General features: G+C 38.0%; 1 protein-coding gene and 1 long non-coding RNA gene across 3 annotated transcripts in view; one reads left to right on the top strand and one right to left on the bottom strand.

Moving 5' to 3' along the window:
* Nucleotides 1-2875, bottom strand: part of LOC124513119 (uncharacterized) — a 16906-nt gene extending 14031 nt beyond the window's left edge. Inside the window, exon 1 of the long non-coding RNA XR_006962301.1 lies at nucleotides 2837-2875. This is a non-coding gene — a long non-coding RNA (uncharacterized LOC124513119). The remainder of the gene's footprint in view (nucleotides 1-2836) is intronic.
* On the top strand, nucleotides 243-17996 carry FBXL3 (F-box and leucine rich repeat protein 3). 2 transcript variants are annotated; one of them, XM_047080850.1, is made up of 5 exons: nucleotides 243-595; nucleotides 4072-4420; nucleotides 6047-6169; nucleotides 9043-9214; nucleotides 15449-17996. In XM_047080850.1, exons 2-5 carry the CDS (start codon nucleotides 4073-4075, stop codon nucleotides 16090-16092), a joined length of 1287 nt encoding a protein of 428 aa, XP_046936806.1. In that variant the 5' UTR covers nucleotides 243-595; nucleotide 4072; the 3' UTR covers nucleotides 16093-17996. The 2 variants fall into 2 exon arrangements, with proteins under 2 accessions (XP_046936806.1, XP_046936800.1); XM_047080844.1 differs by lacking the exon at nucleotides 243-595 and adding an exon at nucleotides 778-1594.

The following is a 17996-nucleotide window of genomic DNA, read 5'->3' as shown; positions in this document are numbered from 1 at the left end:
CAGCCCTCCCACGCTGGCTTCAAAAGGAAAAAAATCCCCTAAGGGTAGCAGTAGCGTCGCAGGGAGGAAAGCTGCCCACTCTCCTGGAACCAAGAGGCGGAGGCCCCCATCTGCCCGGGCGGCGCGCGCTCTCGGCGGGCGCGACCCACTCCCGCCCTCCCCCTCCCTCCGCGGGCCCGCCCCGGCGGACACGCGCTCGCCCCCACGGGCGGAGACGCGCCGGGGAAAGCGCGCGGCCGCGAGCTCCAGGCGCCATTTTGGAGTCGCTGTGTGGGCCGAGGCGGCGGGGCCCTACGCGGTGGCCGCGGCTCGCCGAAGGAGGCTTTCGCAGCTACGAGGGGTCCCGGAAGGAGAACGTGGGTTGCGTGGGACTGAGAAAGGAGGCTTCTCCTGGAGCAGCCAGAACCGCAAAGGTGGAGCCGCGTTGGCGTCCGCCGCGGGACCAGCGCCTCGGATGCGGGCTGAGCGTGGGGGGTCGCGGCGGCGGGAGCGCGAAGCGGGGCTCCCTGGGGGCCTCATGTGAGAGCCGCGGGACCAGCCGCCGCCGTCCTCGGAGCCCGGGGTGGTGCTTGGGGGAAGCCGCCCCCGGCAGCAGGTAACGGCGGAGGGGCAGGGCCGGAGCCCCGCTGTGACTGCGGGGCTGGGGTGGGTCCGCCGACCTTCGTGGGCGGCAGGGCGGATCGGGGGCGCGGGGTCCCGGGCGCGGCGCCCAGACCTTAGAGCCTGCTTGGGGGCGTTTCCCCGCGATGCCTGCTTCAAAACATGTCAACAAGGCGTGGTGTGAATGCGGGCTCGCGGCTGCTGTCGCCCGGTTTTATTACCCTTGGCAGGGTTGGCGACAGGCACCTTAGAGCTCGCACTCTGCCAGGCTCTTCCCGGCGTGGGCTGTGCCCGTGCGTGTAGCTTGAAAAAACGAGGGGCGTTAAAGATGTCAAAACACTGCTCACGGTAGAGCGCGTGAGAAACGTCAGGGAGAGCCAATCCGTGGAGGTGGCGCGGGAGGAGGGGACGTCCCGGTCCCGGAGCCCAGTGGAAAACTTGGTCGCTTGTGAGGAGGAGCCGCTTGGCGCCTGCCTTAGGCGTGGGCAGCGGGTTCAGGTGGGGCTGGCCACGGGGATCAGGAAGCAGCCTATTCAGTGATTGACCTGCGTCTCCAAGCTAAGAGGTTAGATTACTATTATTTTGTTGCTGCTGATGTCCAATTCTTTCAGTGAGCCAGATCTTTTAAATAGAGTCTTTTTGTCCTCCTCTTTTGAAATATTTATAAAAATGCCATCAACTCCGAGTTATCTACAAATGACACCTAGACACATTTTCGCCACCACGCTCTTCGTACCATCTCTGAGAGTTAATCTCGTCCCACTGTTTTTTTTTTTTTCTTGTATTCCAGCCAAAGAATGCAAGTTAATTTTGATATTAGGCAAATGGAAAGGAAATGTGATGCCAAAACAAGCTTTTTAGAGCTGTGTACAAATGGGCTTTTAAAAGTGCTACATGTACAGTTTACTAAAAGTGTTTAATACAGTGATGGACACACAGCTGAAGTATTCTCCACTCTTTCTCTGATGAACAAATTTACTACTACTTTCCGAGGGTATGGAAATATTAAGATTAGTTCAGTAACTCCCTGTGCTGCTCAACTACTCTAGTTTTTCCTCATTAATGGTTTTTTTTTTTTTTTCTTTTGGTGCTTCATAATATCAGTCTCTCACCAAATACTCTAGTGACCTAAGTTGCATCAATTATTTGGGGCCTAGAAAAGTTGCAATTTGAAATTGAACTGCTGGAGCCTTGAAGAGGTCTGGTTTGGGTGCTCTATTAAGGAGAAGAAATTATAAAGACAGTTTCATTCTTTTTTGAATCTCCGTATTTCAAAATTATGTTTCAGGTAGTCAGAAAAATTATAAGCCACATTATGATTTTGTTCTTTGTTCTTTGACCCATATTTTCTATGCTAAAATTAAGCCTTCAGGATAAGGTAAAGCAGAAAAATGGGTCATAATGACACTGTTACTAGTGGGAGATTATTACTAGAAGAGATTTTTTTTATATTAAAGGTTATATTGTGGATTATGCTACCTTTTCACTAAACACATTACAAAACGTATTCTCAGATTCACAAGTAAGTTTTAATGTTCCATAAAACTACCCTCTTGCCATCACCTTTGTCATTCTGTGTTCTCCTTTCTTCTCTCCTTGCTCAGTAGAATATACATCATTTACTTCACTTCATTTACATCATCCAACTCACAGACTTGGAAGTAGGATCAATGAGGAATTCATTGCATACATGCTGAGATCTCCTGGGCAGATTTTAAGGGCAAGAAGGCCAGGAGGCTTTGCCGTTTTGTTTCCTTCCAGCCCCCAGTCCCTTTCACAAGTTTTACTAGCTATTGGGTAAAGAGATCCCACAGAGATCTATTTGGTTAAGAGTCATACACATACACATCCTTCATCCCACACAGGAATCAAATTATTATACACAGATATGCCAGAAGAAGGGAGTTGGAGCCACAAGCCATCCTTTTCAAAAGCTATGACTCCAAATCCAAACTACCACTCTGCCAGAACTACTCTGTAGATAAAAAAGTGTCGCAGGCTCTAAACTAAAGGGGTACTAGTGAGTAGTCTGCAATTACCTCCCTTAGTTTGCAATACTTATTTTTCCAGATAACAAATCAAAACAAGACCTGTTTGTCTGATTACAATGTAATTCATTGACGTTAAAAGGAATGTGTATGAGATAGGGGTACCTGGGTGACTTGGTGGTTAAGTGTCCAGCTCTTGATTTCAGCTTAGGTCACGATCTCAACGGTTTGGTGAGTTGGAGCCCTACCTTGGGCTCCGTGCTGACAGCGTGGAACCTGCTTGGGATTTTCTCTCCATCTCTCTCTGCCCTTCCCCTGCTTGTGCTCTCTCTGGCAAAAAAAAAAAAAAAAAAAAAAATTCACCTGTAATGCCACCACTGTCATCCTACTACTGTATTTATATAATATGGTACAGTATAATCCCACTTAATTATGGTTAGTTACTACCTTAGTGTGGTGAATCCAGTACCAGTGTGTGTTTCTCATATATAAGCATGTGTTCTTGTATTTTCTCACACGTTTCATTTCTTTGTCATACACTTTAAAGTCTTTAATACTGGACTACTTTCCTGTATTTGAGTTCAACATCCTCTCTTTTTAAGCCCTACTGTTTAATTCCTCACAAGAATCCTGTGTGTTATTATCCCCACTTTACAAAGTGGGGATAATAACAAAGCACAGGAAGGCCAAATAATTTGTTCAAGGCCACATAACCAGGGAGAGGTAGAGCCATAATTCAAACCCAGGGAGCTTGATTCCAGAGCCCATTCTTTTAACCATACTACTATTTTGCAAGAAGACTATTTCAAAGAAACAAATGCAATGAAGATCGTACAAATACACAGAATAAACATATACCTACCATTCGGAAATACAACTTAGGGTAAACATTGCCATACTAAGAGATGTGTTGGAAGAAGAAACCACATTTCAGACCAAACCATGCATAGTAGGGATGGGTTTGCTTATCTTAGGTAGAGATTGTGTCTGGCAGTAACATATTACAGACTATTCAACGTGGAGAGATCAATTGGCTACTTAATTCGTATCTTCTCTAGATTCCTGGGACTGTGGTTCCTTGAATTCCAGAACTCAAATATAGCAGGTATCCTTAGATGACTTTTAAGAAAGCTTTAGCAGGTGTCACTGTAGGGGTTTGTTTTTTTTTTTAATATTGCTTTTAGTTGACTATAATTTTTGGTTTAGTTTCAAAATCATGATATCTCTCCCTCCCCCTGCCAGTAGTACAGTATAAACACAAATGTTTAAAAATACCTGTATAGAATTTGTAAAACAACAGTTGGTCTCCACTGGCACTTTTCATTATATTTTGTTTTGATATTCTTGAATTACTGGTCCAGTTCCTCATGTTTGTGTTTGCATTTATAAACATTCATATATGTATCTCAGTGGCAAAACGAATGTTGGATTTATTGCTATTCAAAAGTTAAGTATGAAAAAAATGATGCATTTTTCTGAATAGGATGAAACGAGGAGGAAGAGATAGTGACCATAATTTATCAGAAGAAGGTACTGCAGAGAAATCTAAGAAACTGAGGACTACAAATGAGCAATCTCAGACTTGTGATTGGGGTAATCTCCTTCAGGACATTATTCTCCAAGTATTTAAGTATTTGCCTCTTCTTGACCGGGCTCATGCTTCACAAGTTTGCCGCAACTGGAACCAGGTATTTCACATGCCTGATTTGTGGAGATGTTTTGAATTTGAACTGAATCAGCCAGCTACATCTTACTTGAAAGCTACACACCCGGAGCTGATCAAACAGATTATTAAAAGACATTCAAACCATCTGCAATATGTCAGCTTCAAGGTAATACTTTAAATCCTTCTTTTAAAAAATAAAGTATATTCAGTGGCTTTTTTTATCCTAAGCCAAAATATGTTCTCATGTTTTTAAAATATTGCCTTTTTAGAGAAAGTTCTTAATGATTAGAATTGTTGTATACATTAGAAGTGCAGAGGGGCACCTGGGTGGCTCATTCGGTTAAGCATCCGACTTCGGCTCAGGTCATGATCTCGCTGTTTTTGAGTTCGAGCCTCGCGTTGGGCTCTGTGCTGACAGCTCAGAGCCTGGAGCCTGCTTCGGATTCTGTGTCTCCTTCTCTCTCTGCCCGTCTCCTGCTCCCAGTCTGTCTCTGTCTCTCAAAAATAAATAAACATTAAAAAAAATACTTTTTATATCATTTAGAAGCTGCAGAACTAATTCCAGCTGTTACTTTTATCATAATTTTTAACAGTTATTTTTTTTATTTTTATCATAATTATTCATAATTTATTAAAAGAACAGAAGCAGCTACTAAATAAGCATAAATCATTTACTAAAGCTGTCAGTCACATTGAATTATTTTCAATAAGTTTGAGGAAAAAATATACAATACAATAAAATAAATAAAAAATGTGAAGGGGTGCCTGGGTGGCTTGGTCATTTGAGCGTCTGACTCTTGCTTTCGTTCAGGTCATAATCCCAGGGTTGTGGGATCAAGTCCGCATTGGGCTCCATGCTCAGTGTGGAGCCTGCTTAAGATTCTCTCTCTCCCTCGGCCCATCTCCCCTGCTTGTGCTCACTCTCTTAAAAAAAAAAATGGAGATTATGATTGACTAAAACTTAATTGCTATTACTGTTTAATAGAGACTGAATTCTGCTTATTGATGGCTTTATGATATGGGGTTTTCAAAGAAAAAGGAGATAAAAAAAATTTTTTAATGTTTGTTATTGAGAGAGAGTGAGTGAGCATGAGCGGGGGAGGGGCAGAGAGAGAGGGAGACACAGAATCTGAAGCAGGCTCCGGGCTCCAAGCTGTCAGCACAGAGCCCAGCATGGGCTTGAACTCACAAACCCCATGACCTGAGCCGAAGTGGATGCTTAATCGACTGAGCCACCCAGGCATCCCTAAGAAATTTTACGTAAAAGGTTTAGATGAATATATTTTAGAGAGAAATAGAAAAAAGGACGTGGAAGAATGCCAAAGAGAACCGTTTGTTTCTTTTCATTGCCAGAAGGGACATACTGGAATTCATGCAGTGATGAGATAATTGAAGTGGGGTGGCTTTTTGAGATGTCTAGAGTAGTTTAAGGAATCACAGTGGTTTATAGGAGTACAGAGGCTTATAGTATTTTGTTTTGGGGATGAATAATGGAATGTAGGCATGTTTACTAAATCTTTAACCTACCTGATAATTTTTGAAAAGTAACACATGAATACCTGATTACCCATAGCTAGCATTTATTTAACAGGTCACTAATTAAACCTAGATAAAGCAGTGGTTCTTAATTCAAGTTCTTTGCCAAAACTAGTCTTGTCTGCTCTCACATCATTCCTTCTTAGATGGAGATTATTTGTAATGTAATAAACTAATAACTGTTTCTTCTGTAAAATTAAGGTTACACAGAGAAATGTAAATATATGCATAGGTAAATGGTGTGTTCTTTTCTAAGGTGGACAGCAGCAAAGAATCAGCTGAAGCAGCTTGTGATATATTATCGCAACTGGTAAATTGCTCATTAAAAACACTTGGACTTATTTCAACGGCTCGGCCAAGCTTTATGGATTTACCAAAGGTATTTGCTGGTTTTATGTTGTTGGCAGTTACTGAGAAATCCGATAGAAGCCCTGCCCTTGTAGTGGTCATTTCTTGTAGTGACCATGGGAGTGTAAGAAAAATAGTATACATAATGGAAAACTAGTTACTATTTATTTAGAATGTCAGGCAATAGGAGTTTTAATAAAGCTTTTCCTTTTTCTGATCACCTTGTGCTTCTTGATGGGAAAAGTTAAAGAGTGAGTGAATTTGCAGAGGATTCAGCAAAGAGATGTACTAAAAGTGACTAAAACTGAGAAGCAAATTAGGAAAAAGACATATAGCAGCTCCTTTTTGGACTTTCAGAGCAGATTTGTGAAATTACAATCAAAGAAAAGTAGACAGTGCCAGTAGTTGAGAACAGGTATAGCTTATTTATAAAATCTTCTGGTAATTGTGTATAGAGTTATTCCTGAGCAAATTTAGTATACTTGGATTACTTTACAGATTTTATTTATTTATTTATTTATTTATTTTAACTTTTTTTTTTTTTTTTAATATATTTTTGAGACAGAGAGCATGAACGGGGGAGGGTCAGAGAGAGGGAGACACAGAATCTGAAACAGGCTCCAGGCTCTGAGCTGTCAGCACAGAGCCCGATGCAGGACTCAAACTCACGGACCGCGAAATCATGACCTGAGCCGAAGTCGGCCGCTTAACCGACTGAGCCACCCGGGCACCCCTTTACAGATTTTATTTAAAGAAAGCTTTTTTTTTTTTTTGGTGAACAGTGAACTATTTATGTTCATATATATGTTCTAACATGATCCTGCGTATAGTAAGATAGTGTCTCTAATAACTAGACTCTTAAAATAGAAAAAAAATAAGTGCATTTTTAGAAGGCAGCTGATAAAGGCCTCCTGAGTATGTTAACTAATGTTGGGTAGGTTAGCATGCAACAGTAATTTGAAAGGTTTTTTTCAGAGTACACTGCAAACTAAGATATAGATACCCCTTTACATATCTAACAGTTTAATTTACTAGAATGATTCAGGAAGAAATAGTACTAAGTTGAGTGTGTATTATAACTCAGGTGGTTATGGAATGGAATATTTGTAACAAATGTATCACCAGTTGATTTCAAAGTCTTAATTGGTGTTTAAAAAGGTTCTTTAAATACATACATTTGAGTTAAAACGTTTTCCTCCTATAAAATAAGGGAAATAGGTAAGAGATTCTGTTCAGCATTTTAAGATTCTAAGTACATGAGTCAGAGCACTGAGGTTCTTGAACTTAATGTGCATAAAAATCATCTAAGAAACTTGGAAATTTTGGGTTACATTCCCTGTTTCAAATTTCCCCTTCCTATGAGACATCCAGGAGATTCTTATTAAGTCAGAGGACTGACTTACATGGTATAGTAGCACCTTGTTCAAGCTTCATATGGGAAATGATATATTTTGAATTGATTTTCTGTGTACATACCATAGTTAAAAAAACAAATAGATATGGTATAGTAAAATATACCACATGAAAAGGTATGCTGAACAAATTTAATTTCCTTTTTTTCTTGTTACTCAAGATTATCATTATACAGATCTAGTACTAGTACTGTAGTTACATGAAGTAGTTTTGTCTTTGGGAACTATGATGCATCTGGGATGGCTTCCTTCCTTATTAAATGGGCCTAAAATGCTTACGTTGTTCTTCACCTCGCTCCCCCCCGCCCCATTTTGGCTCTTGTAGAAGATTGAAGTAGGGTGTTACTGCACTTTGGAAGTCCTGGAAGAACTGTAGAAAACATGAAAGAAGTATATTTGACCTCACATAAAGCTGAGGGAAATGGAAAAAAAAGGCAGGGATGCAGTCATGAGGATGCCGTCATGAGTATACTAATGAAATGGGACTGTACAAGGTATAATTGAGTTTGAGGTGAAAATATTAGAAAGAGTTAACATTTAAATTGGCAAAAAGTTACCTAATCAAAATTTAAGTAGTTAACCAGTTATTTAATTGTAGAGGAAAATTAAGTTAGCGAATGTGATCATGCAAATGGTGTTTCTTTGTACTTTCTTGGCTGTTAGCTTGCCCTCATTACTTTTCATTGCTGTAGTGAATTTATAAAGGTAAGTGGAGGGTGAGATTGGTTATGTAGAGGAAGGTGTTGGAGCATATGTTGACCTCTCTTTCCTACTCCTGGATCCTTTGTCCATTGGTTTTAGCTGATTCCACGTTACATACTCTGACCATGCTTTAATTCCTGTTGCCCTACAGTGGTTCCTTGAGGTCAGATTCTGTGTCCAAAAGATAATTACATGTATATAATAAATGGAATAATAATTGGTATATTTGTGGAAAAATACATTAAAATGAATGGCTTGAAAATACTGTAGATAATTTAACATATTTAAAGGAGTTTTAAACTTGGAATTTTATTTAGGTATGATTTTGCTTATTTTAGAATCAAATTTTCTGTGAGCTTTTTTGTTTCAAGTGAGCCTGAGTTGATATTCTAATTTCTAATGATTATGCTAGTAATTTTATTACTATTTTAATGGTTAACTATCAGACCAAAAAAGAATGCAGTTCAGTGTTACAAAACACTGGAGGTATTCTCATCCCCGATTCTGTAATTCATCTTTTTACTTTTTACTTACCAGTGATTATTGTGATTTAGAGGCTTGAAATCTCATTTTGCTACAGGTAAAAAGACTTTTCTCAAAGATAGCAAATAGTCACCTCCCTTTTTTACCATACCCCCAACAACAGAGTGAAAGGATGCTACCCCTAAAACAGTTATGGGATACATCATTAGGGTTCAGATGAACTATATGTGAACTATATGTCTTATGTGAACACCCTTCAATTCTCATGCCTGAAAGTTGAAACTGTTTCCATTTTTTTGCTTTTTAGTCTCACTTTATTTCTGCACTGACAGTAGTGTTTGTAAATTCCAAATCCTTGTCGTCGCTTAAGATAGATGATACCCCAGTAGATGATCCATCCCTCAAAGTACTAGTGGCCAACAACAGCGATACACTCAAGCTGCTGAAAATGAGCAGCTGTCCTCATGTCTCTCCAGCAGGTATGTTGTGTTTTTTGCCAGGTAACATTTTACTAAAATGGACTGATGTATTTATCGAAATAAAAACTGATCATTAACCTTGAGGGTGGGTTAATATGATTATTTCATCCCTTTGGCATAAACATTTTTAATGTCATGATACAGTAACATAAATTTCTGTAACATTCCTAGCCTAGACACTTATTTTCAACTTATTTTTTGCTCTTACTTGTCAGCTTGTGTCCAAACTGTGTTAGAATATGGATTAAAAAAAAAAAAAGGACAGTATTAGATTTGCCTGAGGTGCCCTTTAGATAATAGAGAACTTTCTTTAATTGTAGTTGAGCCAGCAGGGTAGGTTTTGAATCAGAGCAATCTCATAATTGCTTTTCTTCTCACTATGTAGAGGGAGGAGAGTTGTGCTGAAGTAGCCACCTTAACATTTTGCAAGATAACCCTTTTCCTAACTTGAATCTTGGAGCCAAGAACCCATCAAATGGGGAATAGCATTGTGAAAGCTCTTTCCAACTTTTCTTATATAGAATTTTCTAAGCATTACTGCATTATTCAGTTTCAGATTATTTAAATTCCAAATAGTTTGTATTATAAAATAAGTATAAACTCACACTTGGTATTATTACTTTCTGATGCTTCACTTCTGACATATCCTCCCACTGTTGACATCCCTCCCAGTCTTTTGGCTGTGTTACTTGGGAAACCCGTTTTTAAAAGACAGTGTTAAATCCTTGATATCTTTACAAAATACTTCCTACCTTCTTGCCATGACTAAAGCCCGGACTTCCCCCAAGAAAGTGATTTCTTCTTGGATGGAGATTTCTTAGTGTTCTTTGTCTCCTACAGGGAAGGTCTTGGTGACAGGAATGGCTAGTCTATTGCAGTATTTCCCTAGCTGCTTCTGCCACTTCTAGATTTTTACTGAAGGTGATAATCTAAACAGTCTGGAACTTAGGAAGAATGGACTTTTGGCAGTTACTTCTTACATGACCTTGGTCACATTTTCTATTTACTGTATGGGTTGCCATGGGAGTGAGGTTCATACCTCGTAGCTTCATACTGTACAAGGTCCTTTGTATCCTCACCTCCACCTATCTCTTTAATCTTGTTTGTTACTCATTCCTGTGTAGCTTTTACTTGAGTCCTATAATAACTAAGGTTCTTTGTACCTGTGTGTGTGTGGTTAGTACACTGTACTTGTGGAATATGTTTTTTCCTCCCACTTCTTCATCTAGCCAAGTCCAGGCCAGCCTTCAGAATTCAACTCAGATGATCTGGTTTTGTTCTTATTTTCTCCTCTCTGGTTTAGAACCACCATGTGTTGTTTCCATAGCACTCTGAATGTAACTTCAGCACTTCCCACACTCTATGAGAGCTTTTGGGTCTCTGGGTTCTCAGTGAGACTATGAGTTCATTATTGTTTTTATCCTGGTACATCTCATGTTAATTTACTTTTATTAAATATACACATCAATTCTGAGAGGGTAGTATAAACTTGCTTGGTCTTATTACCTCATGGCTTTTGGGCAAGTTGTACACCTCAAATACTTTTAAATTTAAGAGTATAACCTTAGACGATTATAATTTAAAATTTAATATATTTGCATATTTACTTTCTATCCATATTTTGCATATTGGGACTATGCAAAACTATTTCTTTTTCTAAGTTGAAATCAAGGATTTTTTTCTGTTCTTTAGTCACTGAATATTTTATCAAACTTTTCTCCTATTTTATATAGTCCTTACAATTGTCTACTGCTTGATGTTTAGGCACCATTCAACGCTAGTGACTGTTGACTCTGATACCATATTATGTCGTTTTCCTTCTTCTGTGATTGTTCCTACCATTTCTTTTGCTGATTTCTCTTTTCATTCCTTAAATTTTGGTGGTTCACTGTGTTCTGTGCTGAGTCCTTTTTTGTTTTACTATGTAAACTCTGGGCTGTCGTCATCATCTGTTGTGTCAGTTACATTCTGTATGTTAATACTTCCCACTTACAGTGTCTCTGGAACTCCAGAGCTATGTGTTGAGCTGCCAGTGGCCCAGTTCCTCTAGAATGTCTCACTGGTGCTTCAGATGAATGAACTTTCTTCTCCCCCTGTCTAAATCTCTTGCTTTTTCCTTTGTGCTATCTCAGTAAATGGTTCCATCCATCTGGTTGTCAGGGACCTGACAGACATCCTTGATTCTTCCTACCCTTACTTTCTACATCCTTTCAGTCACCAAGGTCTGATGATTCCATCATTGAAATAGGCCTTGAGTCTACACTGTGGACTGATGATTTATTCTGATCCCCTTCTATTCATATTGCTAAAGCTCTAAGCTGCAGTGTGGTAGTATTTGGAGTTCGGTTGGGAGATAGTTAGGTCATGAGGGTGGAGGTCTCATAAATGGCATTAGTGCCCTTATAAGAAGAGGCAGGAGAGAGATGATCTCTTTTTCACCATGTGAAGATACAGCAAGAAGGTGGCTATCCGCAAGCCAGGAAGAGTTGTGGTCCTCATCAGAACCTGACCATCCAGATTGGACTTCCAGGCTCCAGAACTGTGAAGAGTAAATGTTTATTGCTTAAGCCACCCTGTCTGTGGTATTCTGTTAAGCAACTTGAACTAAGACACTCTGCCTTCTTCATCTCCACTCTTACTCCTGTAGTACAGGTCTCTGTAATCTTTGTGCAGTACCCTCTTACACTGATTTCCTAACTTGCAGCTTATTCTTCTCTAATGTGATTTCTATGCTACAGAGTAATCTTTCTAAAATATAAATCAGATATTTTTCTCCAGTTTTCTTCAAATGTTCTCGCTATGCTTTAGATAAGATCCAAACTCCTTACTGAGGCTGACAAGGTCCCATATGATCTAGCCCTTGCCTCTCTATGGGGCTTCATCCTTTAAGATGTTACCTTACTTGCATACTGTATGTTGACCTGAAGGCTTGGAATGCTTCAGTTCTTGGAATGCTTGTGTTTCTTCCATGTGTGGGTGTTCACACAGGAAATAAAGTTCGCTTTCCTTCTCCCCTATCTTTTGCCCTAGCTTGATACTTCTAATTCTTTATGTCTTACTGTGTTAGTTCTGGGAAATCTTCCCTGATCCCCTTGCTAGGACACCCAGAGCATTCTTGTTTAATTCTCTGCTGCCTGCTATTATGATAAGGATGTCTTGTTCATGTTGCATCTTTACCATCTTAGCACCAGTGCTTGACACTCATTATTAGTTGAACTAATGAACATTTAGTTACTTAGTGTTCTATATTGTTGGTAAGCCAACATTTGTCTTATAATTCTTTTAAGGTTGGATACTTGTTTCTACATTTTTGCTGTGATTTAAAAAATGAACCATTTTGGCACGAAGCAGTTTGCTTCTACCAGTTTCTTCCATAGGACAGATGGTAAAGTGGAAGAAGTAGATCAGAGGGTCCAGATCTTTTTTATATACAGCTTTTTGCTGTATTTTCTTCTAAATGAGTTGTGTGAATTTACAATAGTACCAACAATGAATTTCTATACACTTTTTAGCATGTATCAGTGTTTCATTTCTTTTTATTGCCAAATAATATTCCATTGTATGGATTGTACCACATTTATCTATTGATCATTTGATGGATATTTGCATTGTTTCCACCTTTTGACTGTTATGAATGATGCTGCTATGAAAATTCCTGTGTAAGATTTTGTGTAGATAAATGGTGTAATTTCTTTTGGGTATATACCTAGGAGTGGAATTGCTGAATTATATAGTAACTGTTTAATTAAGTTTCCTATTGCTGCATAACCAACAACTACAAATTTAGCACATTAAACCAGCACTCATTTGGTAGTGTCACAGCTCTGTAGGTCACAGATACAGCCATTGCTTAGCTAGCTTCTCTGCTTAGCCAGGGAAACTGTGAGTCTGACTTCTTTTCTGAAACTGGCCAAAGAAAACTCAGCTTTTAAAGGGCTCATGTGATTAGATTAGAACTGCCTGGACAATCTTGTTTTAGAGCCAACTGTGCTATATAATATAATCATGGGAGTGGTATCTCCTCACATTACAGGTGCTGGGGATTAGGTTGTAGAATCTTGGGGACTTGGACTTTTAGAATTATGCCTGCCACAACTGCTTTAATAGTTACTAAATGATATCTCAGTTTCTTTTATTTGCGTCTTTGGTTTCCATTCCTTGTGTATTTATTTTCTTTTTATATCAAGCTTTATAAGATTGCAAAGAACAGAAGTGCTCAGGTTATGAAGGTTTATTTCAAAGTACACAGAAACCTTGTAGAGAACAGAAACTTTGTAGTGGCTGAATAGTAAAGCACAGATGTCTTTTGGTGACTCTTACACTGGTGATTCAGTTTACCTCTTTACTGATTCTGTTGCCTATATCTCCTCCCACTGCTTTTAAGCTTTGGCTTATTGGTGCCTCTGTCTTGTCACTTCTCAAGCAGTAGTTAAGCACATGAACTTAAGAGTCACTCAGTTTGTGTTTGTCTTTAGTTGCATCAACTTCAAAATAGAAATAATTTATTTTTCTAGATTTTTGAGTATATTTAGTACCTGACATATCATACTGTACAATAAATAATAGATAATATGATGTGTGTTTTGTTCCTATCCTTGTTTCTAAACACCAGAAAGAAATGGTTTGAATGGGTCGTTTATCAAGTACTATAGGCTGTCTGGGGTAGAATTTTAGTATTAGGCCATTTCAGAAATCAGATGCTGACCTTTGGTAAGATCTGCTTGATAGGGGTTTGGGCAGTTCTGAAGCATAGCATGCTAAGTATAGGGACCATTTATGGAACTGCTTTCTGGATATGTTAAGAATTTGTTATAATTACTATTTCCATTAATGTGAATTGGTTACCTTTGACTCATTTATCTAGTGGTATCTTGGTATTTTTTTCTGAGAAATTTGTTGAGTTTATTAGACACTAATAAGCTGTTAAAAAAATTTTGCTCCCTTGATAGAAATCTTTTTTTTTTTTAATGTTTATTTATTTTTGAGACAGAGAGAGACAGAGCATGAACAGGGGAGGGTCAGAGAGAGAGCAGGAGGCACAGAATCTCAAACAGTCTCCAGGCTCTGAGCTGTTAGCACAGAGCCCGACGCGGGGCTTGAACTCACGAACCGCAAGATCGTGACCTGAGCCGAAGTCGGACGCTTAACCGACTGAGCCACCCAGGAGCCCTGATAGAAATCTTTTTTAACAACCTTTCAATGTTTTAGTTACATAGATTCTTTTATGTGGCTTTACCTTTTTTTTCTTTTTAATTAGAATTAAATTTTTAATTTCCAGAAATGTCTTTTGGCCTCTGTAGTGATGATCATGTAATTTTTCTTGCTTAACCTATAGGTTTGGTGTTTGTAATCAGTTTTTAAAAAAAATATAACACTGTCCATGCATTACTGGGGTAAACGTTAGTTATGGTACATGTAGCTAATCCTTGAACAACATGGGTTTGAACTGTGGGTCCATATACCTGTGGATTTTTTTCAGTAAATACAATATTATACTGTAAATATATTTCCTTTTATGATTTTCTTTTCTCTAGCTTTGTTGTAAGAATGTAGTATTCTTATTGTAAGAATGTTGTAAGAATATAAGTAAATATATATTGACTGTTTATGTTATCAGTAAGGCATCTGGCTAACACTAGGCTATTAGTAATTAAGTGAGGAGTCAAAAGTTATACATAGATTTTCAACTATACAGGAGTCAGTGCCCCTAACCCCTGTGTAGTTTAAGGGTCATCTGTATTTATTAATAATTTATAATTGTTGGAACACCTGGGTGGCTCAGTTGGTTAAGCGTCTGACTCTTGGTTTCGGCTCAGGTCATGGTCATACGATTTCATGATTCGAGCCCCGCATTGGGCTCAGCACTGGCATCTGGAGCCTCCTTGGGATTCTCTTTCGCCCTCTCTCTCTGCCCCTCCCCTACTCGCACTCTCTCTCTCTCTAAATAAATAAACTGTAAAACAAATTTATAATTGTTGTAAGTTTATAAGTGAGCTTTATTTCTTTTTATGGTATCAGGTTTAGAATTAGTCTCATTTTCTTATAGACAGATTTAGTAGTAGGTTTTTAAATGTGACTTTCTGCTAGTTCAACCATATAACTAAATTTTAAATTGTATAGCTTTATGATAGGGAAATATGGTAAAATTTTGAGACATGCATTTGATTAAATTTTTTGAACAGGTGATGAACTCGTACAAAAATTTGTAAATAATTAGACACTATTTCTTCCTAGGTATCCTTTGTGTGGCTGATCAATGTCACGGCTTACGTGAACTGGCCCTGAATTACCACTTGTTAAGTGATGAATTGCTGCTGGCTTTATCTTCTGAAAAACACGTTCGATTAGAACATTTGCGCATTGATGTAGTCAGTGAGAATCCTGGACAGACACACTTCCATACTATTCAGAAAAGCAGCTGGGATGCTTTCATCAGACATTCACCAAAAGTGAACTTAGTGATGTATTTTTTTTTATATGAAGAGGAATTTGATCCATTCTTTCGGTATGAAATACCTGCCACCCATCTTTACTTTGGGAGATCAGTAAGCAAAGATGTGCTTGGCCGTGTAGGAATGACATGCCCTAGACTAGTTGAACTAGTAGTGTGTGCTAATGGCTTACGGCCACTTGATGAAGAGTTAATTCGCATTGCAGAACGTTGTAAAAATTTGTCAGCTATTGGACTAGGAGAATGTGAAGTCTCATGTAGTGCCTTTGTTGAGTTTGTGAAGATGTGTGGTGGCCGCCTGTCTCAATTATCCATTATGGAAGAAGTATTAATTCCTGACCAAAAATATAGCCTGGAGCAAATCCATTGGGAGGTGTCCAAGCATCTTGGTAGGGTGTGGTTTCCAGACATGATGCCCACTTGGTAAAGACTGAATGATGTAGGGCATGATGAATAGCACCTTTACGTTAAGAATACTGTATTATGATAAGAGTTTATTTCTTGTAGTTCTGATGTAATTCTATTTTGTGGCATGGAAATTTGATATCTGCATTGAATATATAAGGATTGTTTATTGGAAGACCCATGGACCAGTTTTGGTCAGAAAACTTCATCTGTTTCTTTAGCCTAACAGCAGTCAAATCTCAGAAAAATGTTTTAAACTGTGGTTCAGATCTGAAAGTAAGTCAATTATAAAGATGAAACATTTTACAGTCTGAAAGAAACAACACCTATATATTATAATATCCGAGAAGTGAGTACTAAGAAGTTTTCCAAATGTTATGTTCTCTATGCATTTTTTTTTAAATGTAAACTTGACATTTTAGGGTCTTCAGTTATACATACACCTGTTATAAGGTGTTTAATATAGCTCAGGACAGTGAGCATTTTGTGAGAAAAATGTAGGCTGTATCATATTGAATGAAAGAGATTGGTTGAATGTTCTCAAATATGTTACAGAGCTGTTTGAAGAGGTATGTATAAGTAATTGGATTTCTTAGAAAACTGGTATGTGTCACACAATGGCTATTATAGACAGATAATAAACAGAGCCAAGATCAAATTAAAAGAAAATAAACAGAATAGAAGCGAGGCAGTGTTTAGTTTTGTATAAACTTTCAGGTTTGCTCTATAATCTGCTAAACCATATAAATTCTCTTCTGTGATATGTTACTATGTATGTGACACTTTGAGGCATCCTATGTAAAGCAAGGAATGCTTTGCCAGTTCTCCTTGGTTTTGTTTATCTTTGTTTAAGCTAGGTTTGAAGTATTATACAGTAATTGAAATGAAAAGCTTATCTATTTAAAAAAGCCAAATTGAAATAATTAAAGGTAGAACTTTAAAATGTTTATAAATTATTTCCATGAAAGAATATTCTCCAGTGAATTTTAGTGATGGTTCATTTTCCATTTTGGAATTAAATAGTTATGTAAGTAGAATTTTCAAAAATCATAAAAGGAGCACCACTTGTTCAGTATAAACAAGTGAACTTAAAAGAGGATATATTTAAGTTCATAATCATATTTTTGAGTATATATTGCTCAGTGGACTGGAAAATTTTAATAGAAAAATGTCTGCAGTTTTGTGATTGTTAATTTGGTTACAATGCTATTTTATATTATTTAAGTTAGGTAGCATTTTTATTACTTTCATATGAATAATGGTAAAACATACATTGCTATAAGAATATTAAGTTTGGGGCTACATTTTTGTTTTTGTTTTTAGATATTATATAAGTTTTGATTCTGAGCACTAGTGCTAGTAGATATTACCTTCCTAAGGGAAATTAGAAGTGATTTATCCCCAATGGAATGATATAGTAATGCTTGAAACTTTTAGAAAGCATCTTGGTAATAATGGAAGCTATCAGTCTTACAGATCGAATCTATTTTTTAAATAGATCACCTTCCTAAGAAAAAAGTAAAAGGTGATTTTGTACCTAATTTATACTTTTCAAAAGTCATGGTGTTCCGGCCACATGTAAATGAGAAGAAAAAAGGTTGATCCAGACTGGGAAATTAGAAGCAATTATTGTAATATTTTCCCCTTACTAAATAGTTAAAAAGCTTTGTACAAGAAATACATGTGATAGTGGATGAAGCCTTTTTTCCCTTGAACAACTTTGGAAAATGGATTTGACAGTGCATAATCAGTTCTACTAACCAAAGCTTTATTCGGAAATTTACTTTTTTGTACAAATTGAATTATATAATGCTTGAAATACTTTAAGTCACTTTATAAGCAAAATGCATAGCACTTACTTTGTTTATACTGTAAAGTATATATGTTAAATGCTTTTATCAATTTGAGAATAAAGATAGTTACTAA

The sequence above is a fragment of the Lynx rufus genome, unplaced genomic scaffold, assembly GCF_022079265.1.
Source record: "Lynx rufus isolate CCGP_SWC_20201006 ecotype Redwood Valley unplaced genomic scaffold, mLynRuf1.p SCAF_1, whole genome shotgun sequence".
Lineage (NCBI taxonomy): Eukaryota > Metazoa > Chordata > Mammalia > Carnivora > Felidae > Lynx > Lynx rufus.
The sequence above is the reverse complement of the archived record's forward strand: the minus strand, read 5'-3'. Positions and strand labels throughout refer to the sequence as shown.

Excerpts from the sequence above, each read along its gene's own strand:
- FBXL3 (XM_047080844.1), top strand. The coding sequence starts at position 1,566 with ATGAACAAATTTACTACTACTTTCCGAGG. Across the intron at positions 1,595-4,071 it reads TTTACTACTACTTTCCGAGG|GATGAAACGAGGAGGAAGAG; the intron begins GTATGGAAATAT and ends TTTTCTGAATAG. Across the intron at positions 6,170-9,042 it reads GCTTTATGGATTTACCAAAG|TCTCACTTTATTTCTGCACT; the intron begins GTATTTGCTGGT and ends TTTGCTTTTTAG.